This window comes from Adelges cooleyi, unplaced genomic scaffold, assembly GCF_023614345.1.
Source record: "Adelges cooleyi isolate 19-005CV unplaced genomic scaffold, UGA_ACOO_1.1 ACOO_flye_CR_arks_rails_tigmint_CR_PRNA_8, whole genome shotgun sequence".
NCBI classification, from domain to species: domain Eukaryota; kingdom Metazoa; phylum Arthropoda; class Insecta; order Hemiptera; family Adelgidae; genus Adelges; species Adelges cooleyi.
In genome coordinates this window covers 6,065,341-6,092,093 of record NW_026096513.1, presented here as the reverse complement: position 1 = coordinate 6,092,093, position 26,753 = coordinate 6,065,341, and the positions used below count along the sequence as shown (strand labels likewise).

The following is a 26,753-nucleotide window of genomic DNA, read 5'->3' as shown; positions in this document are numbered from 1 at the left end:
AACTCGTTAATAGTTGTATGGTTTTTTTTTTTTTTATAGTAGACTCTACTTGAAACCATTGGTCTTTATAGTTTATTGTTCCTACTTTTTTTATATATGTATACATATACAATAAACAATGTATTCATATATATATTTTTTTTTATCGCAATTGTGACAAGAAAAAATGTATATTATTCATCTGCACATTTTTGTTTCGATAATAAATTACAACTCTGTTTGAAACGTCAATGATTTGTTGACTCCGATTCCCTCGACTACCATTATTCGTTAAATATCGCCTTAACTTATAAATTCATAACAAATTTATTCTACCTTTCTATTATTATACATTAGAATTACTCTTCCATTCCAGCTGTTATAAATTGTGCTAATATACGCTGTTGTTAATTAAACAAGTTTTAAATTTCATAACTTCGCAAGAAAGTCATGGACTTGAATGGATTGAAGTAGTAAACACGATAATAATTCAACAGACAATGATGTTTTATCGTTTAATGTCACATAAAAAGTACAATATTAATCTAAATAGGCACCTAATATTACAAATAATAATAATTTACACTTATAATTCTTCTAACTGATAAAAACCAAAACAAAAATACGAATACAACAATAAAAGTCGAGGAAGATCATTACGAGAAAGAAAATTGACACATTTTACCAGGCTAAAAAGACCGAAAACAATATTGTCTTACCCTTTTTTTTTTTACATGTATAATAATATACAATATCGTACCAAACACAATAGGTTATATTTTTACTGAAAAATATAGTAAAAATATAATTTAACTTATTATTTACATTTACGTATCATTTTACATACCAAATTTTAACCCATTTTTTTTTATTCAATATAATATATGTATACAAAACAAGACATAAAAAAAAAAAAAAAAACTAATGACATGTTGGGTAAAACATGTTGACGCTCAATAGTGTCTGTGATTATGTTTTTTTTTATCTTTCAATGTTGTAATATAAGTCTCATTATCACAGTTTTCTAGATGTTAGAACATAAAAAATAAAAATAACTCTAGAAGTCAGTCTTTTATCAAGTTGAGCGCTTAATATATTCCCAAATGGTCATCAACCATTAGTGTACATCGGTGTGAAGATCTGCAAGAATACATGTAAATACTTTAATATTTGTGGATGATATGGTGGGAGTGGTTTCCCGTTTCCATCTGCACCAGTCGGGTGGCCATTTCTTTCTCCAGACAGTTGCCCCCGACCAGTGACAGAGGTTCGAGCCACGGCTAAAACGTAGAAGCACTGCCACGTTAAACCTCTTGGCCACGTCAAAACCATACTATTTTTTTTTTTAGAAAATTCAGCAAGCGTTGTTGCTTACCATTTAAATGGCCTTTTGGCTGGCTTGTAAACTCTTCAGTGCACTGTCACAATCTGTGGTATCTATATCGTTCAGATTTAATCCTAATCGTTCAATTTCTGCGTAAGTTCCAAACGGTATCTTCCCCAAACACTCCAACTTAAGTATATGCATTTTTGAACGCAAATGCTTCGCTAAATGTCCGTGAATTCGAAAACCCACTTGGCAATCGGCACACTCGAATGGTCTTGGGTTTTTGACGACCGCACTTTGAGTGGACATGGTGTTCACCTAGGGTAAACAAACGACATCATTTAACAATTATTAATTTTTATTTGAAATAAAAAATTGAGGTTATATTTTTTTACTTCTTCAAAACTAATCGAGAATATTTACTTTGTTTAAATGAGAGCTGGAATCTAAATGTTTTTGTAGGAGATGTTTAGTGCGGAATGATTCTTTACACGGTTCGCATCGGAATGGTTGCTCAAAGTAATGTATGTTTATGTGCAGTTGTAGTTGGCTAGGTTTATTGAAAACTTTATCACATACCATACACTTGCTTCGGCCGTCTTCCAAAATACTAAAAACATTTTAAACGATTACATATTGGCCATCATCGAACAGATATATTGATTTACAGTCATAATAATATTTTATATGCTATATGAATTAGATACGTACCTAGTATATTTCTGTGATGGGCCATTTGTTGTAGGCTGCCTAAACAGTGCTTTTGGCTTTTTCGGAGGCGATACGATTGTTGGCGTTTTAGTAGCGTGTTCTACTTCTTTATTTCCTGCGAAACGTGATAAATCCATAGGTTTGTTGCCCATCGCTTTTTGACCGTTATTTGGTATAGAATTAAACTGTCTTAAATCTGTAGCAGTGGATTGCACAGTTACGGGCATAGTGTTGGGAACAGTCAACGGGTGACTGGTCGAAACCGCTGAATAGTTACTAGACTGCAGAGATTGACTGACTGGTTTTACAGGTACGATTTGTTGATGATTTGTTTGGACCTCAGGTTCAGTTTGTGGCAAAGGAGATTGATATGGGTACGATACCGGTCGATGGTCGTAAGGTAGAATGCCCGCCTTTGCGTGATTAGTTTGTGGCGATTGAGACGGACAAACTTGAGATAGCCTCAACAAAGAACGAGCAGCATCAAAATCGGATTGAGATTTACGCCAACCAAGCCTGTCCAAAGTGTCATCGTCATCTTCATCCTCGTCCATATCATCTTCTTCGTCCATGTTGTCTTCTGAATAGTCTTCCATGTCTTCAGAATCCAGCTGTTTTACTTCATCCGACGATGATGGATTAAGATCTTGCTCAACTCCCTTCTTGAAATGGGCTTTGGATTTCATATGCTTAGTCAGGTTACCCTTTGTCTTAAAACTGAAAAAAAAAACAACCGAGCATATTAACTTATTTCATAGGAACGGTTGAAGTAATTGTCAACCGTAGTAGAAAAGTAGAATATCTTACCTAAATGTGCATTGTGTACAAGTATAAGGTCTCAAATCAGTATGAGTCCTGATATGTTTCTTTAACATGGACGGTTTTTTGCAGCGAATTCCGCAGTCAGCACAAACATATCGTCCCCGACCTCTGCCCCTTACGTACACGTAGTCTTCATTTGACTCGAAACCACCAGGACATATTTTCAGTTTACCGGCCGAAGGGATTTCCACTTTGTTCGACTTGTCCGAAGCCTTCTGATGTTTGTAGGAAGAATGAGCAACCATGTAGTCGTGAGACTGACCTGCCAGAGTATACCTATTGTTTCGCTGACTCGAATCGTACAAGTCCATACCTCGAACACCCAACACGTTATTCCCCACATCGGTACAGATCTAATTATTGTGAAACAAAATTTTAAAAAAAATGTTTATCCAATAAACTTGCAAACATGGTAAAAAATCTTACCTTCCAGTTAGAGTACATAGATATGTTATTGACTTCTGGAAGGATTGTGTACGTCGGTTGGCATTTGGTGAGTGTACAATAAAATACCCTGGTAGAACATTTAAGCCCCAGATACGTGTAAGCGTGACCATTCAAATAGAGTTGCTGATAACTTTTCTTCGGTCTCGGCGTGTCCGGACTGACAACAGGCAACATCCGGTTTGTACTGAAGGTACCGGGTTTGAACGCCAGTGATGTTGGTCGTACAAATTTTTGGGCCATCGTTGTACTTGTAGTTACCGAAGTAGTAGTAGTGATCTGAAAAAAGAACAATGTCAATTAATACATTTTTTTTTTAAATGCTTAAATCCACTCTACTACAATACTATTTTAATATTATATTTTTGTTATTGTTAATCAACTCATCAATAAATTATCGTTGTATCGTAATAGAGCTACCAGGAAGACACCATTTTCCCGGTGGCCTCGTCTGCGCTTAATTTAATTGAGGCTTTTCTCATAGTCTCGTATCTATTACACATCACAAGTTATAATTTACATCATAATTAGTGCTTACACATTGCAATTTAAATACACCTAACCGTTTGGACCAATTAGTTGAAAATATTTAATAATTTGAGTTTAAACCACCAATATGAAGAGTATCTATCTATCCTATTACAACAACAACAACATAATATAGATAGTATACAGATATGATATAGTACACATTATAGGTCATATTCTAATAATTTAGCCTATGCAACATATTAGGTAGGTACTATCCCAACAAAAGAGACTTGATAGGTCAAGTGGTTGTTATGCGAGTTACCTATGTGATAGGTTAATAATAATAATAATAATATAGTTATGGCAAACCACGTGAATAATTCGACATCGACCAAGGTAATACAACTACACTATAACACCACGTCTAGATTCATCTCAATGTCAACGAGTCTAAATTGAATTGGTTATATCATAATGATTTATTTATAATTCTATTCAGTTGTATACATAATATTACGCACGTTATTGTAATGGTACTAAGTGTATGCACGGATGGTTTAACAGAAAACAAAAATGTGCCTGTTATACTATTTTTGAGAAGTTTTGTTTATTAATCAGTCTTATATATGGTATTAAACCACAATAACGCGAAGCGGCTATAAAGCTAGGTATGACTATTAGACATAAAGAATAAAATATTAAAAAAAAAAAAAAAACTATTAATGTAAAAATGCTTAGTAGTCATATATATATATGTATATTTTTTTTTTACTAAATAATTGCCTGTTCGGTTAGTGCTAAATTATTTAAAAATATACAGTGTATAATTTTTTTTTTTCAACGATTTTGTGACAAAAATATTGCGCATACATTTAGATTACTGTTTCGTAGCGATTTTCAACAATTTATTTTTGCCATAAAACAATTGGAAATTATTATTGTTTGGACGTATTCGCAGGAATTAAAAACGATTATTTTTCAGGGAAAATGCATTTTTTTATTTTTATACTAAACAATCATATGAAATATGACAAATTTGGTAGGTAATTTTTGTAAGAAAGTAGAAACCATAATTTAAATATACCAGGTTATTGCATATTTACCCCCTCTTCCTAACATTTTCAGACGCAAAATAAAAAATGGCACCATAACGGGCAGCGTTCTTATTGGTTTAAATTTATTGACTGATAAGCTATTTTTCTCTTATCAGTTTACAGTGTTATAAGTCTTACACATGAACAAAATATAAGAAATTCTAGTTTTTAATTTGGATTTTTTATTCGATACAGATTTTTTAATTGTCTATATATATTTTATAATGTGAAATAAAAAATTTATCTAAATAAGAAGAATGGACAAATAAATAAAAGTGTTTATAGTTTAATTAATATTAGTTGTTTATTAATTGTAATTATAATTTTCCGGCTTGTTCGATTAATTTATTATTTTTTTCTTCTATTTCTTTATTCAGTTTTTGTGTGTATAAAATTTGATTTTGTTTTTCATCATAACTTAGTTTCATTTTTCTTTTCTAGGGGCTCTCATAGGTGGTATTAGTAACTTGTATTGGAATAAGTATTTTTTAATTGATAAAATTGTAAAAATACAATTTTTGTTTTCAAATTTACGCAGGTAAATATCGGCCAATGAGAATGCCGCCAGTTACGCTGCCATTTTGTGAAAAAATAATCACATAGAGTGGGGATATGCAATAACCTGGTATATTTTAATCATGGTAGAAACCCTTTTTTTTTAATGCATAAAAAATGTTGCCGTTGAAAAACGGGATTTTATTTTTTTTGGTTGAAACCAGTAACCACAGTTACTGATAACTGATAACCGTGATTATTATTTGAAAAAAAACGGTAAATTGAATTTATTTTAAAACTGACAATATTTTTACCACTATTGTTAAATGTGCTTTAAAATATATTATAAATCAGTCTAGTACTTAAAAAAAAAAAAACGGTAAGCATTTAAATCAAAATTATTATTGTCAATGTAACGGCGCCGAATAAAGTAAGTAAAACGAGGAACGGCAAAATCAAAAATAACGCAGTCAATTACACACGGTTACCTACGTTTTATATTATAATAATAATTTCAATATGATTTTTAAAATTGAGCTAATATTTACATTATAATTATTATTATTTACCGTACACTAACCGTCATAATGTTGTGTTATTATAAACGATAAATTTAATTAAACCTATACAATCGATTTTGTGGTTATATAAAAAAAAAATTATAATAACTGCGACTCTCGCGCGTCACATAATAATAATTAAAAAGCTCCGATTGATTTTAATAATTGTAATTCCACGCCTTTGTTAGTTACATAAGGACGATAAATTATACTTCTGAGGAAAAGTAAACCGCAGTTCAAAACTCACAGAAAATTAATTAATTACTTAAAAAAAAAAATGTTTATATACTTGTGTGACTACTATTACACAATATCGCACGTTTTCTAGAGTTTAACTGATATATACAATTAAAGCTCACCAAGAGTAGGTACTTAGATAAAATAAAAAAAACTATCACCAAACGACCTAAACCCTCGAGTTAAGCCGCACAAAAATAACTCATAGACATGAGTCTCGTGAAAAAAAAACAAGAACCTACCATTTGCTACCACGTGGAATAATAATTAGTATCAAACACCTATTTAAGGAATGTAGAGCCTACGAAGAGGAAAGAAACAATTGACAGATGTCAAATTACATTATATTACTCAGTCCTTGGCACCAGACACAACGTCTAGCCACAAAATTATCATACTTCTCAAAAACACAAGACAACCAACAACCGGCTTCAGATCAATAATTTATTTTTTATTTATCTTCTTGTATTGTTTTCGTTTGTGCTTACATTATGAAAACAACTTAATGACACTCGACCAAACAATAGTTTTTTTACTTAGTGGACGCCGCACATGAATTTAACACGAGTTGACTTTTTTGATACAGCTCTTCCAAAAAAATTGTCTTACAGGAAAGTTACTTATAGCATCTGAAAGTTAAGAACTTTATCTGTGTGGCCTCAACGAGTTTTTTTTTTAATAACGCAGTTAGTTTTTTATTCAAACAAAGGTAAAAAAAAATTCTTTTTTAAGCACTCATTTTGGTTTTTATAATTAAACTTAATTATAGGCCATAAATATACTTAATAATTTGGAATTTACCTGGTGTGAAGTGGATATAACGTATTCGTCTTCCAGTTTTGTTTTTTTCGAGGGCGGAGGTTCAGTCTGCTTGGCGTCGTACTGGTGCCGGATCTGGTGCGGCGGCGGCGGCAAAGCCGTATGCGGGCCCGGCATTCCAGGCACAAACGGTATGGCCCTTCCGCCTTGCAAAATGGCCAACATGCCGTGCTGCTGCTGTCCTAGGTCGTCCATCCGTACGAACACGGCCGGCTTTGCGGATACGTCGGCCGGCTCGTTGGACCTGTGGAATTCGACTAGGGGCGTACGGCCCAGCAGCGGGCCGGGTGAGGGCAGCGGCATGGCCACAGTCTTGGAGTCGTGCGGTTTGTAATTCGACGGGCTCGTGTCGCACACGTGCCTGGCCAGGTCTTCGTGGCTGTTGAACTTGAGGCCGCACATTTTGCAAACCGGCCGAACCTTGTTGCTGCCGACGCCGCCGTTGCAATTGACAATCTGATTCAACAACAGTTTGTAAACGCCTTTCAATTCGGGCCGGTCGTTTTCGGCCGGCACGCCGGTGCCGTTTTCCGTGCGTTTTTGCTTTACCGCCGTCACGGACAGGTTCAACGGTTGGGTCGCGTCGTACTTGGGCGCGCTGAGCGGCAGCGGCTGCTGCAGCACCGGCGGCCGCCGCACCGCTTCCGGTGTCCGTTGGGCGGGCGGCTCGGCGTCGTTGCAGAGCGCGTCGTCTTCCGGCGGTTTGGCGTACAGGGAGGCCGTGCGGAATTTCGGTTTGTATATTTTCGGTTTGGCCGCCGCCGCAACCTCTTCCGGCGGCGGTTCCTCTTTGGCCAGCCTTTCGGTGTGCGACTGCGATTTGCAGTGTTTCGACAGGTTGCTCTTGGTCTTGAACGCGAAGCCGCACGTGTCGCACGGGAACGGCCGTTCGTCCGAGTGCACCTGCAAGTGTTTGGCCAACGCGCTGGGCTTGGTGCACACCGTCTTGCAGTAGGGACACTTGTGCCGCCAGACGCCTTCCACGCCGTACTCGTCTGTGGGCAACGCGGGCGTGGCGGCGACCACGGCGTCGGCGGAATAGTCGTCGGCCGTGGCAACTTTTTTGAATTTTTTATGCAAGTAGTTGCCCGTCGTCAGCGGAGCCGCGGGCGGCGCCGTTTTGTCTGTACGGCATATGACATCTGCGGACAAAGAAAAAAACGTCAATATTTTTTCTTTAAGTCACTTTTTAATAAAACCTCCACAAGTAACAACATGTTTCAGGGAAAACGTGTTAACCCCATTTAAGGGGTTAGCAAGTACTTAGGCATGCCCCCCCCCCATAAAAATAAAAATATGTATAGAACAAATTTACAAAATTAACTATTCTTAATGCGATTGCTGGCAAAAGTTTCGATGACATTCAGGAATCAAGTATTAATAAATACAAATTTGGATTACACCATGAAAATGAATGCAAATACAATTTATTTTATTATTAAACGGTTTACGGATTAAAAAACTAACATTATATTAAATTATCATACCGGATGTTTTTTTTAAACGCCCATAACTATAGTTTACTTTGGAAATAATTTCATTTTTTTTTTTTTTTTAAGCATTATTATTTGCGTTAAAGTACAATATTACTTTTTCAACTTTTCAAACTTAAATAGAAATAAAAATTATATTAAAAACATTGTGTAAAAATGGTTATTTTAATTAGTTTGTCATACTCTTGTTTTGAAGAAAGTATAATATATAATTTAAAGTTACCGGTTCTGTTTATATTATGTCAAGTTTATTCATAAAATTATTTTCTTCTGTATAATATGTTTTGTTACTTATTTGTTTATATTGTTTGAGCGTTTTAACCACAAGCTATGCTTAGAAGAGATGGATAATCAAAAATTGTATTTTATGTGTATTTTTTATGTATATATTGTCTCAAATCTCAATAAACAATGCAAATGTATATATATGTAAAACTTTTGGTTTTGATTTTATTTGTATAACTTAGCGTTTTGTACACCCCATTCGCTGATAAACGGCTACAGCAAAACACGGGACTTCAACTCACTAATGAAACGACCCAAAATATGGCCACTATAATATAACAGGCAGTTTTGGAGTTAACTATACTGCGTTGCCATCCATTGGGCAAAAGGGGCGCGTGGCCCTTAAAAAAAAAATTCAAATTAACGTTTTTTTTAAAATTATTGTGAAATTAATAAAAATATATGATTATTAGTAATACAAATGTACTAATGGTGAGTTCTGTATAAAAAAACTGGTTAAACTAACTCTGTTAGAAACTTTTGAGGGAGGGAGTCGTTCTACATAATATGTTATATATATATATATATATATATATATATATATATATAATAGGTATATAAACATATTATCAACGAGTATTGTTGTGCGGTTACAGCCGATTTAAAATGAGTAATCCGAAACGTAGGACGAGGCTATGCCCTATTGATCACCACCACACACACACACACACACAAGTATGTAGTAGTTGACCGTGAAAAATGTGGTCCACAATCGCCAACAGCAACATAAAATAACAATACTATCACAGTTAATATAGTTTATCACTATTGCCAATATTACCATTTAACGCCAGACTAGGTGTACCTAATACAACCGATTATAATAATAAATATTATTATTTAATTATTCCAAAATACACTGGCCGTTTAGGAGAGGAGCAGTTCCATCTTTAACCCTAAGAGCAGCACGTGGGACACGTTTTCCACACACAATTTCAATTTATATTTGATCACCAGATAGAACGTTTTTTTTTTGTACACAATGATTGTTCAAAAAATTTAATCTATTCGGTGAACGTTACAAAAGTTCTGTGAAAGAGTAAGGTCGACATATACTATAAAAAAATAAAATCATTATTGTGTAGTTTACTATGAACAAAAATAAAAAAACATTTATTGAGCCGAACTGTTGACGTTTTATTTTTATTTTCGATAATAAAAAGTCATTTTAATGAAAACTTTACGATGCCCCCCCACCCCAACTTACAACCCAGAAGATTTATGCCAAAGTCTGTTTCCCCTGTTGAAAATTACACTGCATGTCTGTTACGATGAAAAATGTGTACTCAAATTTGTCATTAAAATAATAAAATTGAGTTTATAATCTAAAAATTTGTTTTTTTTTGTGTTGCTCAAAATTTGAGACATTTTCTAACTTTATTTTTAGAAAGCTGAGATGGTTTTTACCTAAAATGTGTACATTTCGAATTGGGTTCTCAATAAAAAAAAAACGCTCAGAAAAACAACACAAGAGGTGAACTACTTTCATATAAGAGTAATAATAATATAAAATTGATTACAGTTGATTTTTGCCAAAAATTTGACTTTACCATAAAGCTGAATAATATTATTATTGTGTTGTCCACTCACTTTTGTGTTCGTTGTGACTGGGACTCATGTCGATCCCTGTGGTATCGTCAACTAAAAAAAAAAAACAAAAAACCCATTCGAGATTAATAAAACAAATGGTAACAACGACAAAATAATAATTTAAAAAATGTGTACATTTTTTTATTATTAAAAACACAAAAATAATAATACACGGTATATTCGGCCAGTGCGCGGAGACGGAGAAACGCTATGGCGGTTGTGTATTTGTGTATTGGAAGTGTGTTAAATATTTATAATACATAATAATAACATAGAACCGAGGTCAATGGAATTGTACAATAATTAATAATGTAATCATCATCATCATCATCAACAACACGGTTCGCCGTCGTACCGGCTGCGTAGTAAGACAGCTGTATAGCACAACACAGTGTACGATGGGTCGCGGCGGATTGAACGCTATAATAATAATAATGTACCGGCGGCCGCGGTTGTATGTTGCACGTACGTGGGCAGAGAGCGCGCATAACTCGGACGGGCCAAAAGCTAATATTAGCGTCGCCCTAAAGACAAAAAAAAAAAAAAAAACGCCACCCGGCGGCCAAATAAATATACACCATTTTATTAGGACTGTTTTTATTCGGCTCGGGAAAAAAATAATAAACTACCGCGACTCCGTCGTAGGAGGCTGCGGTCGTCGTATCCTCCACTATCCTTCCCATTCACGTCCAAAACCAGAAGGGATCTCCCCGGGCCGTTCAAGGTCGCAAGAGAGCTGTAGTATATTATAATGAGGTTTTTTTATTTTTTAATTGTTTTGGGTTTTTTTTTTGTGTGTTGTGCTTACTACGACACGGACGCGGCAGAGGCGACCGACCGAGAGGAGAACCGGTTTACCACCTGTCGCGCGCGGCGGACCCGGAGATCACTGCGCTAAAAAAAAAACACTAGGGCGGGAGGTGACGGGGAACAGGAGGAGGAGGAGGTGGTAAAGGAAGCTATGATGACCGGCAATGCAGTAAAACGAGAGGACAGGGGATAAAGAGGAGGGACCGGGTAGTACACAACAAACGGTATACAATAAGCATTAGGCCGGTGACCACAGTTTTTTAGTTTGCGTCCGACCACGCGATCTTCGTCCACACTTATAGTCAGTCAATAGGTCGGATGCTGGGGCGGTGGAGTGGGCGCGCCAGACTTAAAAATGTCACCAAAGTGAGAATTAAATACAACTTCGTTTCGCACCCATAAGATAGAATCGGTCGTAGATAGCTTGTGTAAAGGGTTAAGGGTTGATTTTGATCTTGGCCAAACAGTAACTTTGACTTAAATAATTTTCCCAGCGCAAAGTGACCTTTATTAGCTGCTGAAATCCTTAGTTGTATGCATAATATTATTTGTATTATTTATATTAGTTCCTAAATATTTAAAGGTAAGTATCACAGCTTGGGAAGAGTGCGATTTCCGACCATTAGGTCCTGTTCGTCTTTAGTTCTACTGTCTATGACCATATACTACTCACTTTCTCCAGTGCTACCCCTATTACAGTAGTCTAAGAAAACAACTAGTTCCTCGTCAGTTATCACTGTGCAGACCAAAGTGGAAAGAGGAATGGCAACGAGGGTGTTTAGTGACAGAATGATATTGTAATTTGTAGGAGTGAAAGGAAATCGCAAGGAAGTGAGTGTTGGGCGGCAACGGACAAGAGAAACGTCGGAGGAAAGCGGGAAAGTAGCTAAAGTGAGAATGTGGGGAGAGTAAAACACGTGATTATAGGTTAGACATAATTATAGAAACGAGTGTAATGAAGTAGTTGGGGAGTTGCATCAACGTCGGCCACGAACGGGTTAGGATCTAAACTTTAGATTCTAAAGATTTAGAGCGAATGTTAGACGGACAAAATGAGAGGTGGAAGGATAATGTTATAAAAATATACAAGTGCGGAGTAGATACAGAGAGGATTGCGGTGGCCGAGCAAGAAGTAATAAGACACAACATTAAATACAAATTAATGTACATACCACTGAACTTGAAATAAAACCACTCGTCAATAAGAGTAAGAATTTTTATTTGAGCTTGAACCAATCAACTAAGTGCACGGCACGTTCGATAAAGTTAGAAGGGCATAATATTTGTATAATTGAAAGCGATCCATTTTCATTGCTTGGAAAACTGAACGAGTGGTGTTAAATAAATTATATTATGTCATATTATGTCAGAAAAAAGAATGTTTCAGTTTTCTTGAGCACTCTGTTTCAGGTAAACTTCCGAATTCTTTCAACTTTGGAAAAACTAACAAAATACATACACTGTTGGAGGTCAGAACAATATGAAACATAATATAATTACACTACACGCAATTAGACGTCATGTCTATATATTATAACAATCTTCTAAAATAAATTATTTATTATTTACCTTCTATTGTTTGTTTCGTTTAAAATTATTTACTCGATACAACATTTTCGTGCTAAGAAATTACAATTGTTTTGTTTTTTAGTTTATTAACATATGTTACAAAGACACATATTTTATTATGGTAAAACAAAAAAATACAACCGACACGCATTGTTGATAACGCGTAAATATTATTGTACAATACATAATTTTATTGATACGACGAGTTAGTTAATTATTTGATTAGTGTATTAAAATTTAACCAATAAACAAAGGAAACGCGGTATTTTTTTAAACGTTCATAACCGAATTTACATACATATACTTATAAATTACACGTGTAGACACGATTAATGTCTATACCTACGTATAATTATGTATTGATTTATAAGTAGCCCGTTTCGAGGCTTATGCGAAAAACAATTCATTTTTTTTTTTATGTTATCACACGTCTACTCATCATCGGTGGTTATATTTGTGTATACAACAGTATGGTTGGCAGCTGCTGCAGCCAACGTAGTTTGAATTACATAAACTATGATAAAATTCTAAACTACTATTCCTCCTCCTCCGTTATAGATAAACAAATAAATTGCTCGCTGTTTTTACACTTAATTATCATATTAAGCGTTAAACGCGTGTGTCCGTGCGATAATTTGTCGCGGGTTGGACGAAAGCCAGTCAAATTATTTAAAACGACGCGAGTTGTGGAGCCAGAAAAATGATCGATTTCGACGTTTGTGTAATGTTAATGTTATTATTATACATAATGACTACCGCGGGAATGATAATAAGAACAGAAAGATGAGCTATTCAGGTTGTCCTCCAGTGAGAGCAATATCGGATTTACCACAATAGTAAGCCCAAAAATGTGGTTAACAAGTTGTTTTCGTGCACTCTAGTATAATAATGACTGCATAATTAACAATTATTGCGGACTGCAAGCAAAGATATATTTTGGAAAACAATTTTTAAACACCTAACCTAACCCAACCCGGTGGTATACGATTTCTGTTACCGCAGCGGTTTCGTCGACCGAGTGCGGCAAAATCGGGTCGTCTGCTTGACCTACCTACCTACCTAATTATGGGCTATAGGCTATGGCTATAATAGTATAATTTATAATGATAGCACCGCCGAATATACCTAGCAATGCGATCCGTCCAACGATCGAATCATAACCACCGACTTTCGAGTAGTAAAAAAAATGAGCTCACATTTACATTGTAATTTTCCCCACCACTTGGCCACCACCAAATGGACCAAATGTCAGTATTGAATTATTTAGCTAATTTTCAAAGCAGCGTGTAGCCGTATTTACTTTATGGTAGTAGGTATTGCATTTTTAATTCATCCAACTTCATCCCAAAACAAGGCAGTCCACTTGATAGATTGTAAAACGCCTTAAGTAGTCCAATTTTAAGACGGTTTTAGAGAGAGAGAGTATATCATAACATTCGAAAATGACATACTCGAAATCATGTTTCTATTTTAAGTTGGCAAGTTTAATAATATTATTTATGAATTTCGGTACCAGGGTCCTATAGGTAAAGTGTACTACAAGACAGAAGGCCACTGGCTCGCGATTGACCTAATAACAATTTTTTTACAGACCGTTAAACGTATCAGCGACCAATGTATTTTTTTCCCCGTCCGGTAGTATACAACGGTACGGTTTACAATAACCGTGGCAAAATAACTTGGCCTAAACCCGACCGGCTCGCTCTGTTGAAAAAAAACGCTTTATATATATATTTGTTTCCAGTATTCTTTAGTTAAACAGCACACGAAGAAGAAGAAAGGACCTCGACGAGCACGGATCTACTAAATATTCACAAATCCTATTAAAACCGGTTTTTTTGGAACGATGTGAATGCGATAATTCGAAATGTTCGTGCAGTTGATCAACGAACACCACCAAGTTGTGTGTAAACATATTCCTGACAAATTTTCATCGATCAGGGGCTCTGTTAATTTTTTAATTCGTTTACCAGCACCAGCCAACGTCTTAGTACTTGTTACCAATCAAGGGACATTTACAGGCGGGATTGATAGCAGTGGGTTTTGTATCTTCTTCTTTTCTGGCTTCTACAGACCATTTAGAGAGCCTACGCTGAATTGATATTAGGCTTCAGGCACATTCGGTAAACTTCTCCAAGTGAGGTTTTTTGTAAAAGCGATATTTAAGAAAAACAGTGGTTCTACATGTTTCATGTTTCCACTTGGAACAAGTTTCTTTTTCTTGGGTTTATTGGGCCCTTAGGACCATCCCGTCTCACAATCAAGTCTCCAACCTTGTCTGTCCGTCCAACGATAGGTTCCTCCAATTAGGACCATCTTCTCGGCGCATTCTCGGTGTTCTCAAAGGTCTTTTCCCTACAGGGGGGTTCTGTTATGTCACTGTTTGTTTATTATTTACATAATATGTAATCCTACTTTTGGCAAGTACGTTTTCGAAAATAATCCGATTGAAGTTTTGTAAAAAAATACACTTGGATTCTTCAAAAAACGTTTTACAAGCGGTTATTTTTTAAATTATTTTTGGTCAATTCAAAATTTCTAAGTGAAAAATTGCAATAATTGAGCTTGGTCGCACTGTTGACCACTACGCACAGCGAACGCCCACCACAACGTTCGTCCACGCGTTACTACTTTCTATGTGGCTGGCGTACAAAAAAAAAATACCGAGTTACGGTTCCTCGTCCGTTGGACGCGTATCCGTTTTTCACAACGTAATACGATTGTCGTTGGCCGTTGCCGGCGGCCGGCCGGCCGCTTACCACCGCGTACGCGCGGGTGCATAAGGTGTCTGTGTGCGCGCGGCAGGTTGGCCGTCCTCCGCAACCGGTGTGACCTTCGATGTCGTACGCGTAAACGCGGGCGGCGCAATGTGTTTTTACACCGACCGCTATATTACATATCATACACTTGTTAGTGTATATATATACATATATACACATGTGTGTGCGTGACGTATACTGCGAAATATGAACGAACGCTTAAAACAAAACGTCATGTTATTATAAATATTATGTAAAACGCGACGGAATATCATATCGAAATGTTACCGTTTTGAGTATACACAAACGTCGACCTACGCTGGAGAGATTATAAATAAAAACAAATTTAAAAAAAAAACAGAAACTCCACAGCGGCTTATAAACCTTCGCCTCCACTCCTTCTCCGTCAGCGCTCACCTCGGGTTTCCTCCTCCCGCCGGTACTGCGCCTCTGCCGTTGACTCCTCTTTGCAGTAGTGCAAACAAAACAACAAAACGGAACAAAAATGAAGGAACGCAAAAGTACAACATGTACACTTAGCCAACGGGCCAAAACACTGTGTACGCGTTAAAAAAAAAAAAAAAAAGCGCTTACGCCGGTGAGGTCGGAGACGCGCGCGGCGAGGAATGCGCGCAAGCGGCGTTCGGTGTTGTACTGCAGGTACGTACTACGTATGTACGTCATCCGAAATGTCAACGCCCCCTGCCCCCTCCCCTACACGCCATCCAGGCCGGGTCACGTTTATATAGGACTGCGGGTACGAGGAGCAATACTCTTAATAATAATAATTATCAAATCGGAAATTTGAAAAACCGTTTTGCCCGGAAACTCGCATACATACGTCATATTACATGTATAAATAAAACGGTTTTTCTTTTCGAACTAGAGCTGTGCGTTTGGATGTGCACGTTGCAGCTGACAATAATAACAATAATAATTGTCCAGACTCTCCAGCCGCCTCATACCGGCGGCGCGGCGTCGAGGGGGCCTGGACAGGCAAGCCTCCGTCCGAACGGATCTTGTTTTACCTGCTGCCGGCGTGCCGCCCGGCTGGCGCCGTCCAGTCCACGGATAACAAAAACCGGTTGCCCGTGCACACGTTATATTATTGTATACGCGCCACACGTCCCTCTCACTCACTCACTCACTCACTCACTCTCTCTCTCTCTCTCACCTACAATAATATTATTATTATTAATATTATACATATACAGGTATCCGGTGCAAACCCGTTGTACACGCTGACAAAACTATATGTATATATATATAGAAATAAAATAGATGTGACCGGTGTCGCCGCCGCACCTTTTTAGAAAACACCCTACCACGTAAGCCAGACACCATTATAGATGGAAAAAAATATATTTATAACCGAATGAAGGCCGTGCGCATTTGACTATGATATATACTATTATTTATTTATAAAATATAGGTACAACATTGTAAATGGAGGAGGTGGAGGAAGGAATCGTCGTTCCGAGACGACGGCGCCGCGGTGTCCGCTGTCCCGCGGTAAACGTTGTCAAAGGCCTCGGCGGCTTTTGTCGACAATAGTATTTTATTCGATTTTTGGTTATTCTAACAAGTATAAAAAGATAAGAAATCATAACCGAAAGCTAAACTTTGTAAGACCTAGTTGAACAAGTTCACCCGTTCCCTTTGAAAAAAAAACCACTCTAAAAGTGTCAACGTTTCCAGCTCAAAAAAAAAAATCAAATTACTTTCAAACTTGAGTGGGATATTCTTTGGATATACAGCAAAGGCGTGGAGTGGGCGGAGGAGGGGTGGAAATATTTTCAGATTTGTAAGGATTTTTTCTACAGAAATCTGTAACCAATTTGTTAGGAAAAACAGAATTGACACTTGTAGATGAATACTCAGGCATGTGGATAGCTGTTATTATTATTAATATATTTATTATTTTGTCGGAAATAATCAGAATTTTGTAGCAACATTTTGTTTTTGCGGTTCTCATCGATGAGTTTTTTTTTTCTAGTGTTTTTGTATCACCTTTTGGTTATTATTTGTTATCGTAGACGACGTTTGGACTTTGTATGTTATACTTCGTTTCGTTCGGGGATTATTGCAAAACGATCAAATATTACATGGCGCGAGATAAAGCGGAGGCGGACAGGGAGGAGGGGAGAAGACGCCGAAACATAATATATTATTATTATTGTTATGTCAACCTGTAAACAGGTATAGCGTCGAACCCAAGAGTTAAAAATGTGAAGGAAAAGAATAAGGTAAATTAAAAGATTTTCACGACATTTTTCCATTAACTATCTGTTTTTTGTGCAATAGTCTGTGATGATATTACTATAATATCAAAGAACAATATTGTAAAATTCTTTACTACCGCAAAATTGTGACCTAAAGACAATGGGACGATCATATTATTATGGTGTCGTAAGGAGTATTGAATAATAATATAAGAACTAACATAATATTATACAAGCACATGTATGCGATAGTGAAGTAAGCAGAACGACTAAAACCAGTATGGCCACACAAACGAAAAAAAAATCCTCATTGTTAAGCGATTATGATAAATCAAGTTTTTATCACTTATCTTAAAATATTTCTGTTATCATCATCAAAATACTATTATCATTGATATCTTATCACCATATTATATATATTTTTTTGTATTCTAATTAGACAGCAGGCTGACTTTATATAGTCCTACCGTTTGCGTCACCACATTAAAACTACTGTAGCCATCCCCTGGGTTTGAGTGCACAATTTTTTTTTCCTCTAAGTTCTTAATGATATTATTTCCGCCTACCTGCGTAAAAAGGAGAGCCACCGCCATACGTATCGCGTTTCAAAGCCACATAAAATACTATTATTATTGTTTGACGGAAAATAAACGGCGATAATAACGCCTTGTCCGGTCGTCCATTATATTTTATTAATGCAAAGGTAACTACTAATAATAATTCCTGTTTGCTAGCTCTGTAGTAGTGCTCGTGTGTCACCGCAGCCGGAATTCGTAGCCGTTTAAAAAGGATAATTAATGATGAACAACAATAACAATACCGATTTTTTTTAAATGCGCGGTCGACGTTTTCCAAGTGAAATAATAATAATATGTAAAAGTAAATACTTGTAAAATAATATTTGACACACTAACAAACACACACTCACACAAAAGAGAGTTTAGAAGGAAAACACTATAATATTATTATCATCATCATCGTACATACACGCTGTGTCTGACTGCGCTGTCTAAACTGGCGGCGAAAAAAAAATATATATATAATAATATAATATACATACACAGTATATCTAATCAGCGGTTAATGTGGCTAGTGCACACGTTTTTTTTTTTTTTTTTACAAGAATAATTATTATAAAATGTTTTATTGTAATGTATTATTGTTGAAATAACTAACGGACGATTACAGAGCGCATTTATATGGAGAGGGGGCAAAAAGTATTTTTTTTTTTTTTATATCTAAGTTATATTCTTCTTCTATCATCCGCATTCGACGTGCCATTGTGTGTGTAAGAGTAATAAAGTAATTATTTAAAGAGGTGCCGATAACGCCGCGGCTTGTTAATTAATATTATGTATATTATTATATATATAAACTCGTGTATACAGGGTGATCGATTTAACGTAAGACGCTGTCGTGGTCGTTTGTTAAACTACCCTTAGGTGAAGAAAATAGCCTATCTTTTTTTGAAATTATGTTTCTTTACATTATTTTACAAACGCTACATATTTCTACCTTCTGTTTCTCAAAACTTAAATGAGTGTCTTACGTTAAATGGATCACCCTGTATATATATGTATTCATGCGATTATTTTCAATTAAACGCGACGTCATGTAAATATAAATATACGAAATAAATTGTACACCTATGTACAAAAGAAACATGTGTTATCTCGAAATATGGTAACACATAAAAAATCATTATATTATATATTTAGAAATTACCAATCCAAATTACATATCAAAACGTACACATTTCATGTTATCATATTATTGTAATATTATGTATGTATGTATATTATTATAATGTATTGTATTAGCATTGGCGATTTATATAAAACGCCTTACACTGGTTAACTCTTGAAATAATTGAATTTTGAGGCGTTTCTTTATGAAAATTTATTTATTTAAGTTATACCTAGTACGTTATCAGAAAATATTTACATTTTTATTACTTTTAGTATTTGCTAGAGCTTTGCCAACTTTTTTAAAACTTTAATGAAAATTATATTATAGTACTTAAGATAAATATTCAATTGAATTTTTAAATTAAAAATCATTTACGTTGAAAACAACGTTGATTGCGGTTGATAACCATTTTTGAACAAATATGTTTGAAGTTATTTAAACTTAAAATTTAGGACGGAAGTGTGGTTGAGAAATGCACACTCCAACCTTTCTAAAATTTAAACTTTAGTGTAACTTTAAAACTTATCAAGATTTATTTCTCCTATTTGTAGACTACAAATAAGCATACGACTCAATTACAAGAGAATCCTTAAATATAACCAGAGAAATTGGGTTAGACATTAAACATGAGTCATAAACTCAAAGTGCAATGTCAGGTACAATCAACGGACATCAGATGAATTTTGTGTGGAAACTGGTCGATGAAGACAAGGCGATGCACTATGCCCTATGCTGCTAGCGCTGGAGTATATAATAATATCTAGTAAGAACGATAATAGAGAGACAAACAAAAGGCGTTCAAACCCAAGAAAACGCTCAAATAACCATAGCGACATATCACGCAGACTACATTATGATTGCAGCAGAATCAGAAGCAAATCTAAAAACGACATCAGCACTGGATCCACTCTGAGATCACGCCGAGACCACTCTTCAAGTGAAAAATACCAATGTATAAAGTCCTTATTAGACCAATTGAAACTTTTATTAGGAGACGCCCCCCCCCCCCAATTTCACTTTAACCGTAGGTACAATTTCTAGGTTGCTAGGATAATATTAATAAAAAAATTGTATTTTTTCTTAAACGAACACACTTATGTCTTACATTGTACAATATTAGATACTGTTGGAAATTTTTTTTTTTTTTTTTTAGTATTTTCCATGACATTATAGACTTTTGAAACTTAAATGAGAACGAATACGTTTAATTGACTTTTGACTCCCACCACGCTTTTTACCTTCCCGTCCTAAACGTTCAAGTTTAATGAATTTAAAAGTAATTATATCCAAAACCGGTTGTCGACCAGTCGAAATTATCGACAAGTTTTTATTTTAGAAAGTTATTTAAACACAAACATTACCGTTTAAGTATAAAAAGTCAATAGCGTGCCGGAAAATACTAGAAAAAAAAAGTAAATATTTGGTGTTTTGTAATCGTGGAAAATATAATGTATAAAAAAAAAATGTTTTAAGAAGAAAATGATAAAATTGTAATTATTTTTCAAAACAAAATGAGTGTGTTGTCCCTTATAGTGAATCACTCTGTATGGAATTTTTTTTTCCAATGATTTTGCAATGACCACGCTTTGATTTTAGACTTCCTTGAAACGACATAATATTATGGTGACGTAATGGAAAACGGAGCCGTCTTCTTCGCCAACACTAATAATAATATGTATTATACATGTGATATTATAATAATATTATATTACAGTGTTGTTATTATTATTACTCATCGGGTCGGCGAATCCCACTCGTTAGTATATTGTTATTACGTTGTACCTGTATCATAATAATATGTGGTACCATAACAACGAGCGAGTATTATTATTTCTTTAAAAAAAACACACATCTTAATAATAATAATAATAATTATAACGTACTGATTGAGACATCGGTGCAAGTACAAAAGCTCAAAAAAGGAACAAATTTGGTTTTGTCCGTGACTTTTCGGAATGACAAATAGAGTATATCATAATAATTATGCAGTAAAAAATGTTATAATGTTAATCAACTACGGCGAGTGCTTTAAAAATGATAAAATAAAAAAATAAAAATATATTTCTCGAGACAATTTAATAAACTACTGCACTTTAATTATTGAACTACCGTGTTCGCGGTTTTTCATAATATGTATATTCTGCGGACTACGTGCACAACACACGAGGATAACACGTTTATGCTGTGACGGAATTTTCTGCAGTTTAAAAAAAAAAAAATGTATCATTATGGTGTAGAATATCAGATGTCAACACGGGAAATATATTATATTCTAACTGAAAGTGGCAAAATCACATTGGAATGAATGCTTCGATGCGTATCTGTAGATATAATATTATAATAATATAAGCACTGTCGATAATTTATTACGGTCAACGTGTAGTTTATTTGTCTCGGTTTTTCCTAATAAAAAATTGAAAAAGTTTGATTTTTGAGAAAATCGTTTATTTTGTTTTTAGTCAGCCGCCACACGAGACCTATCTTTCTAGTTTAATTTTCCGGGCTCAAGTCCTTTTAGGCAATGCTGGAAAAAGATAAATACAAATTATGTCTAGCCTCTCTGTGAAGGAAAATGGGTTTTATTTTTAATGTTTTTACAAAGCACGAACCTGTACTTTGTCTGGATTTCGAAAGGGAAGTGTTGGACGTTTTCAATTTAAGTTTTGATACGTTAATATAATGATTTAATTTTCCAATCATATATATGATTTGTCTCTGTGAAGTGTGAATAATATTATCATTATAATATGCGCGTAGACGGCCGGACGAGAAAACAGGTGCCGGCCAACCCGGTTGTAAACATAGTGGACGACTCGTGTGTGTACATGGAAGCGCCGCGGTGAGGGCCAGGCGGCAGTGGCGGCGGCGGGTATCGAAGGAGAGAGAGAGAGAGGTAAGTGTTGTACAAACAATATATATATATATATATATTTACATTATATTATTATATCGGTTAAAGAAGGTGTAAGCCGCAAGGAGGAGGTAGTAAACGGCGGAGGGAGGGACGATATGCCAATAACGCAATAAAGGGAACCTTGGTGCCGACGTGGCCCGAGACACCGGGGGACTACGGCGGCGGCGACGACGCACAGCGGCAACGTGGGAATATCGTGAGTAGGATTCCGCCGGGGACTCCTCGTGACCCGTTTGACCGGGGGAACGGCACGATGAGGCGGCAGTGGCGGCGGAGGGGCTCGCGGCGTAAGCACGGACGGACGGACGGAGGCGGCGTCGGCGGTCGGGAGGAGAGAAGGGGGAATCCGCACATTTCTCCGCGTACAGTGCCTACTCCGCCGTAACCGTACAATATCCCAGCGCGGCCAAAAAGGATATTATTATTGTGGAACAATGTTTTTTTTTGTATGAGGAAACTCTATAATTGGCCCCGAGGAAACGCCGTCCACCGCGGGCCATTGACGACTACAACAACAAATAAAATGTCACGTTAAGAATAATAATATTATTATCATAGCCGATAGATGGACGTCGGTGCGCAAATGATCCGACGGACGGCCGGACGCGTCCGGCGGCCGAGCGCGCGCGTACGACACTAATTATTGTTTTGCGCCATTCCGGTCGAAACGGTAAATATTATTATACCCAATACCTTTGCCGGTGTTTGTTTGTTTAACGTTGCAATATTATTATAACAACGTTTTCTCTACGTTTGGCTGCGCCGTCAACGAACGTAGTACATACATTTTCGAATTTTTTTACACGGGTTTTGACCGTTTAATAATAAGAAAAAAACAACAAAAACACACTTATTATACTCACTTATCTTGCTGTTGACTGGGGGCTCCCCCGGCAATCTTTTTCGGGGCATTGTTTTTCACATTCCAAAGACATCCGGATGCCGGATTGTCGCCGAAACCACAGTGTCGTGCGCGACGAACAATAATCGTACCTGTTGACGGCAGCTGTGCTCGGTCATTGTGTGTAATAATAATAATTATTGTTGTTTTTAATCGATCGAACGGGACGCGATTAAAAAAAAAAAAAATGTTGCGTTTTTTAAGCGGACAAACACGTACGCGCGAAAAAACGATCGTCGAAATAAATGATAAAAAAAAAAACGATTTCGAATTTAATAATAAAAAAAAAAAATGTAATAAGAAAAATAATTTGAATTTGACGAAAAAAAAAAAGTTAATAATAATAGTAAATAAAATAATAATAATAAAAAAAAAAGGAATAGTATCCCAAATGGTTAATGACGTAACAGGCGAGCTCGCGCGCCGAACAAGTGTTTACTACTACTACAGTGTAGTGGTATACTCAGTACTCACTGCCGCTGGTGGCTGGCTGTCGAGACTCGAGAATCCAACGTCGCCGTACGTGCTGCGGGAAAGGCATACGGCCAACGCGCGCGGCGCGGAGTCAGCGGCACCGGCGGCGGTGCGGTGGAGGGGCCGCGTTCCGACCGTCTGGCCCGGCGGCGACGGGCGGTGGCGGTGTGGCGAGGTTTGCGCGCAGCGGTGGCGCCCGTTTCCGCCCGCCCGCCCGCCACGCTCGCGGTACCCGATAAACACGTGTTGGTCCGGATCGCGGGACCGTCCGGGGCGGGCGGGGTGTTGTTGGGAAACACTCCGGGATATCCCCCGGAACGCGGGCAACTCGCGGCCGCCCGAAACGTGCCAGGCCGACCACAGCGCCGCCCGGCGTGCCAGCGAGCCAACAACAACAAAACACAGCGAACAGTGTATACCTATTGTATATTGTGTTTAAGTCATAGGCCCACAGCGAGCACCGGAACACCGGGCAAATCCCTGTAGGCCTTTTCCCCGTGTTTACGTCCTATACAGGGTGGTTCATACACTCGTTTTCGCTTTGTGATTTTGTAGTTCTTTCGTTTTGGACAAACTTTAGTTTGTGTGTGTTTGTTTTTTTCTACAACCTTTATTGAAAAATATAACAGCTCAAGCAAATTAAATTTTTTTTAAAAAATCACCCTAATGTACACATAATAAGAAAATTAATATAATATAAGTCAAATAAGAAATCTTCTTAGAAAAAAATTGTAAACCTTTGTTTTGCTAAATCTAAATTAATTTGATCGCCTAGATCCTTTTCTGAAGAAAGCAACATTGAACCATTCAATTGTGAACACCTTTGAAGTGTTCTAAGTGGTTTTTGATAAGATTTAATTTGCCGAAAGACTTTTGATTTCTAGCGACAGTAAAACATTCCTGATTCACATTAGGTATAACTATAATCAATTGGCTGTACATTATATCTCAAATAACTAAACTGGTTGTCAGAAATTGTCCATTTTTGTCAAGTTGACCATTTGAATACAATTTGCCAAAAATAAACGATTTTTATCATTTCAGTTGGCTGCCTCTTCAATTTTGTATACGCCGATTCTTAATGAATGGTCAACTGAGACATCTAACAAATCGATTGGGGGCAATTGACTCCCCCCTAGTTCGAAATAGAAAAACGCTTTTAACACCAGCAGAGACGACGGTGGTTGGAAATTCAGCAATGCGTGAAAACCAATGAAAAATTGAAATAATAGAAAGCTTACCCCCCCCCCCCCAAGTAGTGTGGTACAACAAAGACACTCGTGTTTGAGAAAACCCTTTAGCACCAGAATTGGTCATCATTGAACGAGGGAGCACAGGTGAAACCAATGGCCGAGGTTAGTGTAGTTTCAGCAGCCAAGCGGTACCTATACATTATGCTCCGCTAAAGAAGGACTCTGCGGCGGATCTGCGAAAGTCAAGACAACTTTCCCAAGTCTGAAAGCCTAACACGGGGATACACGGTCAACAACATCTAACATCAATAATAATTCAATCCGAGAAATAAGAAGCAATCGTCGTTAACCGAATACCAATCCGTCCACCGAGTCTGAACTAAACGAAACTTAACTAATTATTTCTATTTACATGTTAATTGTTTTTGCAATTACAGTTGGCATTTTAAATTTTGGAATGGTCTTGGCCATCACAGGCGAAGACGGAGGTGGTTTAGTAGACGCGGCATCTTGCCTGCTACGATTCTTAATGACGCTGATGACCGTCTCAATGAGTGTCAACTCCAGAAAGCCAGAAGGCTTGGTCGTAAAAATGTTGGACGGTAAAAGTAGTTGACATCATAGAAGCACACCATCAGACAGCGGTTAGAGAACCTGTACGATCGCCATCTTCAGAATACTATGTCAGGTAAATATGTTATTTTATTCTGTCCGTAACGTCACACCCTTCCCAGGTTTCTCCCAGATCCGCTAATCCTATCTGCTTGTCAATTAATTCTTCCATTACCAGCCAATCTCCTCTTGTTAATATTGTTCCTCTAGTCGATAGTGTGTTTCTATTATTTTTCTACGAATGCGATTGAGGTCTTTAAACCGTTTTGGTATCCAGACTCGATAATTTAGCAAGTTCTATTGTAAAGTAGGCGTTCTAGGAGTTTGTAACAAGTACTTAAAAGAGATATTGGATTGGGAGGGGGGGGCATGTTGATCCCACTAAATATAAAACTTAAATATTACAACTTGTGCAGAAGTCTATCTTTAAAAGATTCTGGTTTGTATAAAAACGTTTAATCGGTTTTCATTAATTAAAAAATTAAAAAACACATTTTCCATTGGTTAAATTATTCATCAAAGTTGAAGTGGGTCATGTTATTACCACGCGAGTTGAAATGTCATTTATTTTTTACACACAGGACCATCTAACTTAAGAAAGGAAAAAATAATTTTTAAATTATACGTTTTAGAAAAATATTTAGTAAATTGTCTTAAAGATAAGATTTTATAGCTGACGCTTTTTTTTTTTAAACCAAAACATGTATACAACATTTATTATATAATTTGTATTATTATTTTTTTTAATATACTTTATAAAAATGCACAGTGTTGGATTTATTTTATTTTAAGATTTATTATAATATATGTTTTTTCCATATTTACTTGTCATTTGGTAACCTGTTATTAATTATTTTTAGATATCAGACATTTTTATCAGCTGTATCTTATTATCTATCGCAATCCCATAGAATCGGGTTCGGTGTTGAAATGGCCACGTTAATTAACCATAATAGCATGTTAATAGGTGTATATTATTTGTAGCAGGTAAATCATGTGTACATTTAAACAAAATATATTTTTTAAATAAAAAAGTTACATTTATGTTAGTTTTGCTTTTTTTAAACGGCTGTAACCTTTTTTTTTTTTTTTACAATATATTAGAGAAAAAGCAACAGAGAGGTGTTCGAAAATATCATTTTTTTTTCTTCAAATTTTGTTATTTGTATTTAAAATTATAATTTCAACCTGAACGCCACAATTTAAATTTTAAGTAACATAATATTGCGCTGTGTTACCAGCTGTTAATCGGACTGAGCCAGTAAATGTAGTGTGGCGTCCTC

General features: G+C 36.3%; 1 protein-coding gene and 1 long non-coding RNA gene across 2 annotated transcripts; one reads left to right on the top strand and one right to left on the bottom strand.

The window, feature by feature from the left end:
• Positions 1-503: 503 nt before the first annotated feature.
• LOC126845925 (uncharacterized) lies at positions 504-23,643 on the bottom strand. The gene is made up of 9 exons (XM_050584965.1): positions 23,154-23,643; positions 10,328-10,378; positions 6,942-8,101; positions 3,266-3,562; positions 2,825-3,192; positions 2,018-2,734; positions 1,730-1,916; positions 1,355-1,624; positions 504-1,119 (listed from the first exon to the last, which is right to left on the bottom strand). Exons 1-8 carry the CDS (start codon positions 23,200-23,202, stop codon positions 1,358-1,360), a joined length of 3,096 nt encoding a protein of 1,031 aa, XP_050440922.1. The 5' UTR covers positions 23,203-23,643; the 3' UTR covers positions 504-1,119; positions 1,355-1,357.
• Positions 23,644-24,484: 841 nt separating this feature from the next.
• On the top strand, positions 24,485-26,466 carry LOC126845790 (uncharacterized). Its single transcript, XR_007686827.1, has 3 exons — positions 24,485-25,230; positions 25,296-25,546; positions 26,331-26,466. It is a non-coding gene; the product is annotated as an uncharacterized LOC126845790 (long non-coding RNA).
• The last annotated feature ends 287 nt before the right edge of the window (positions 26,467-26,753 follow it).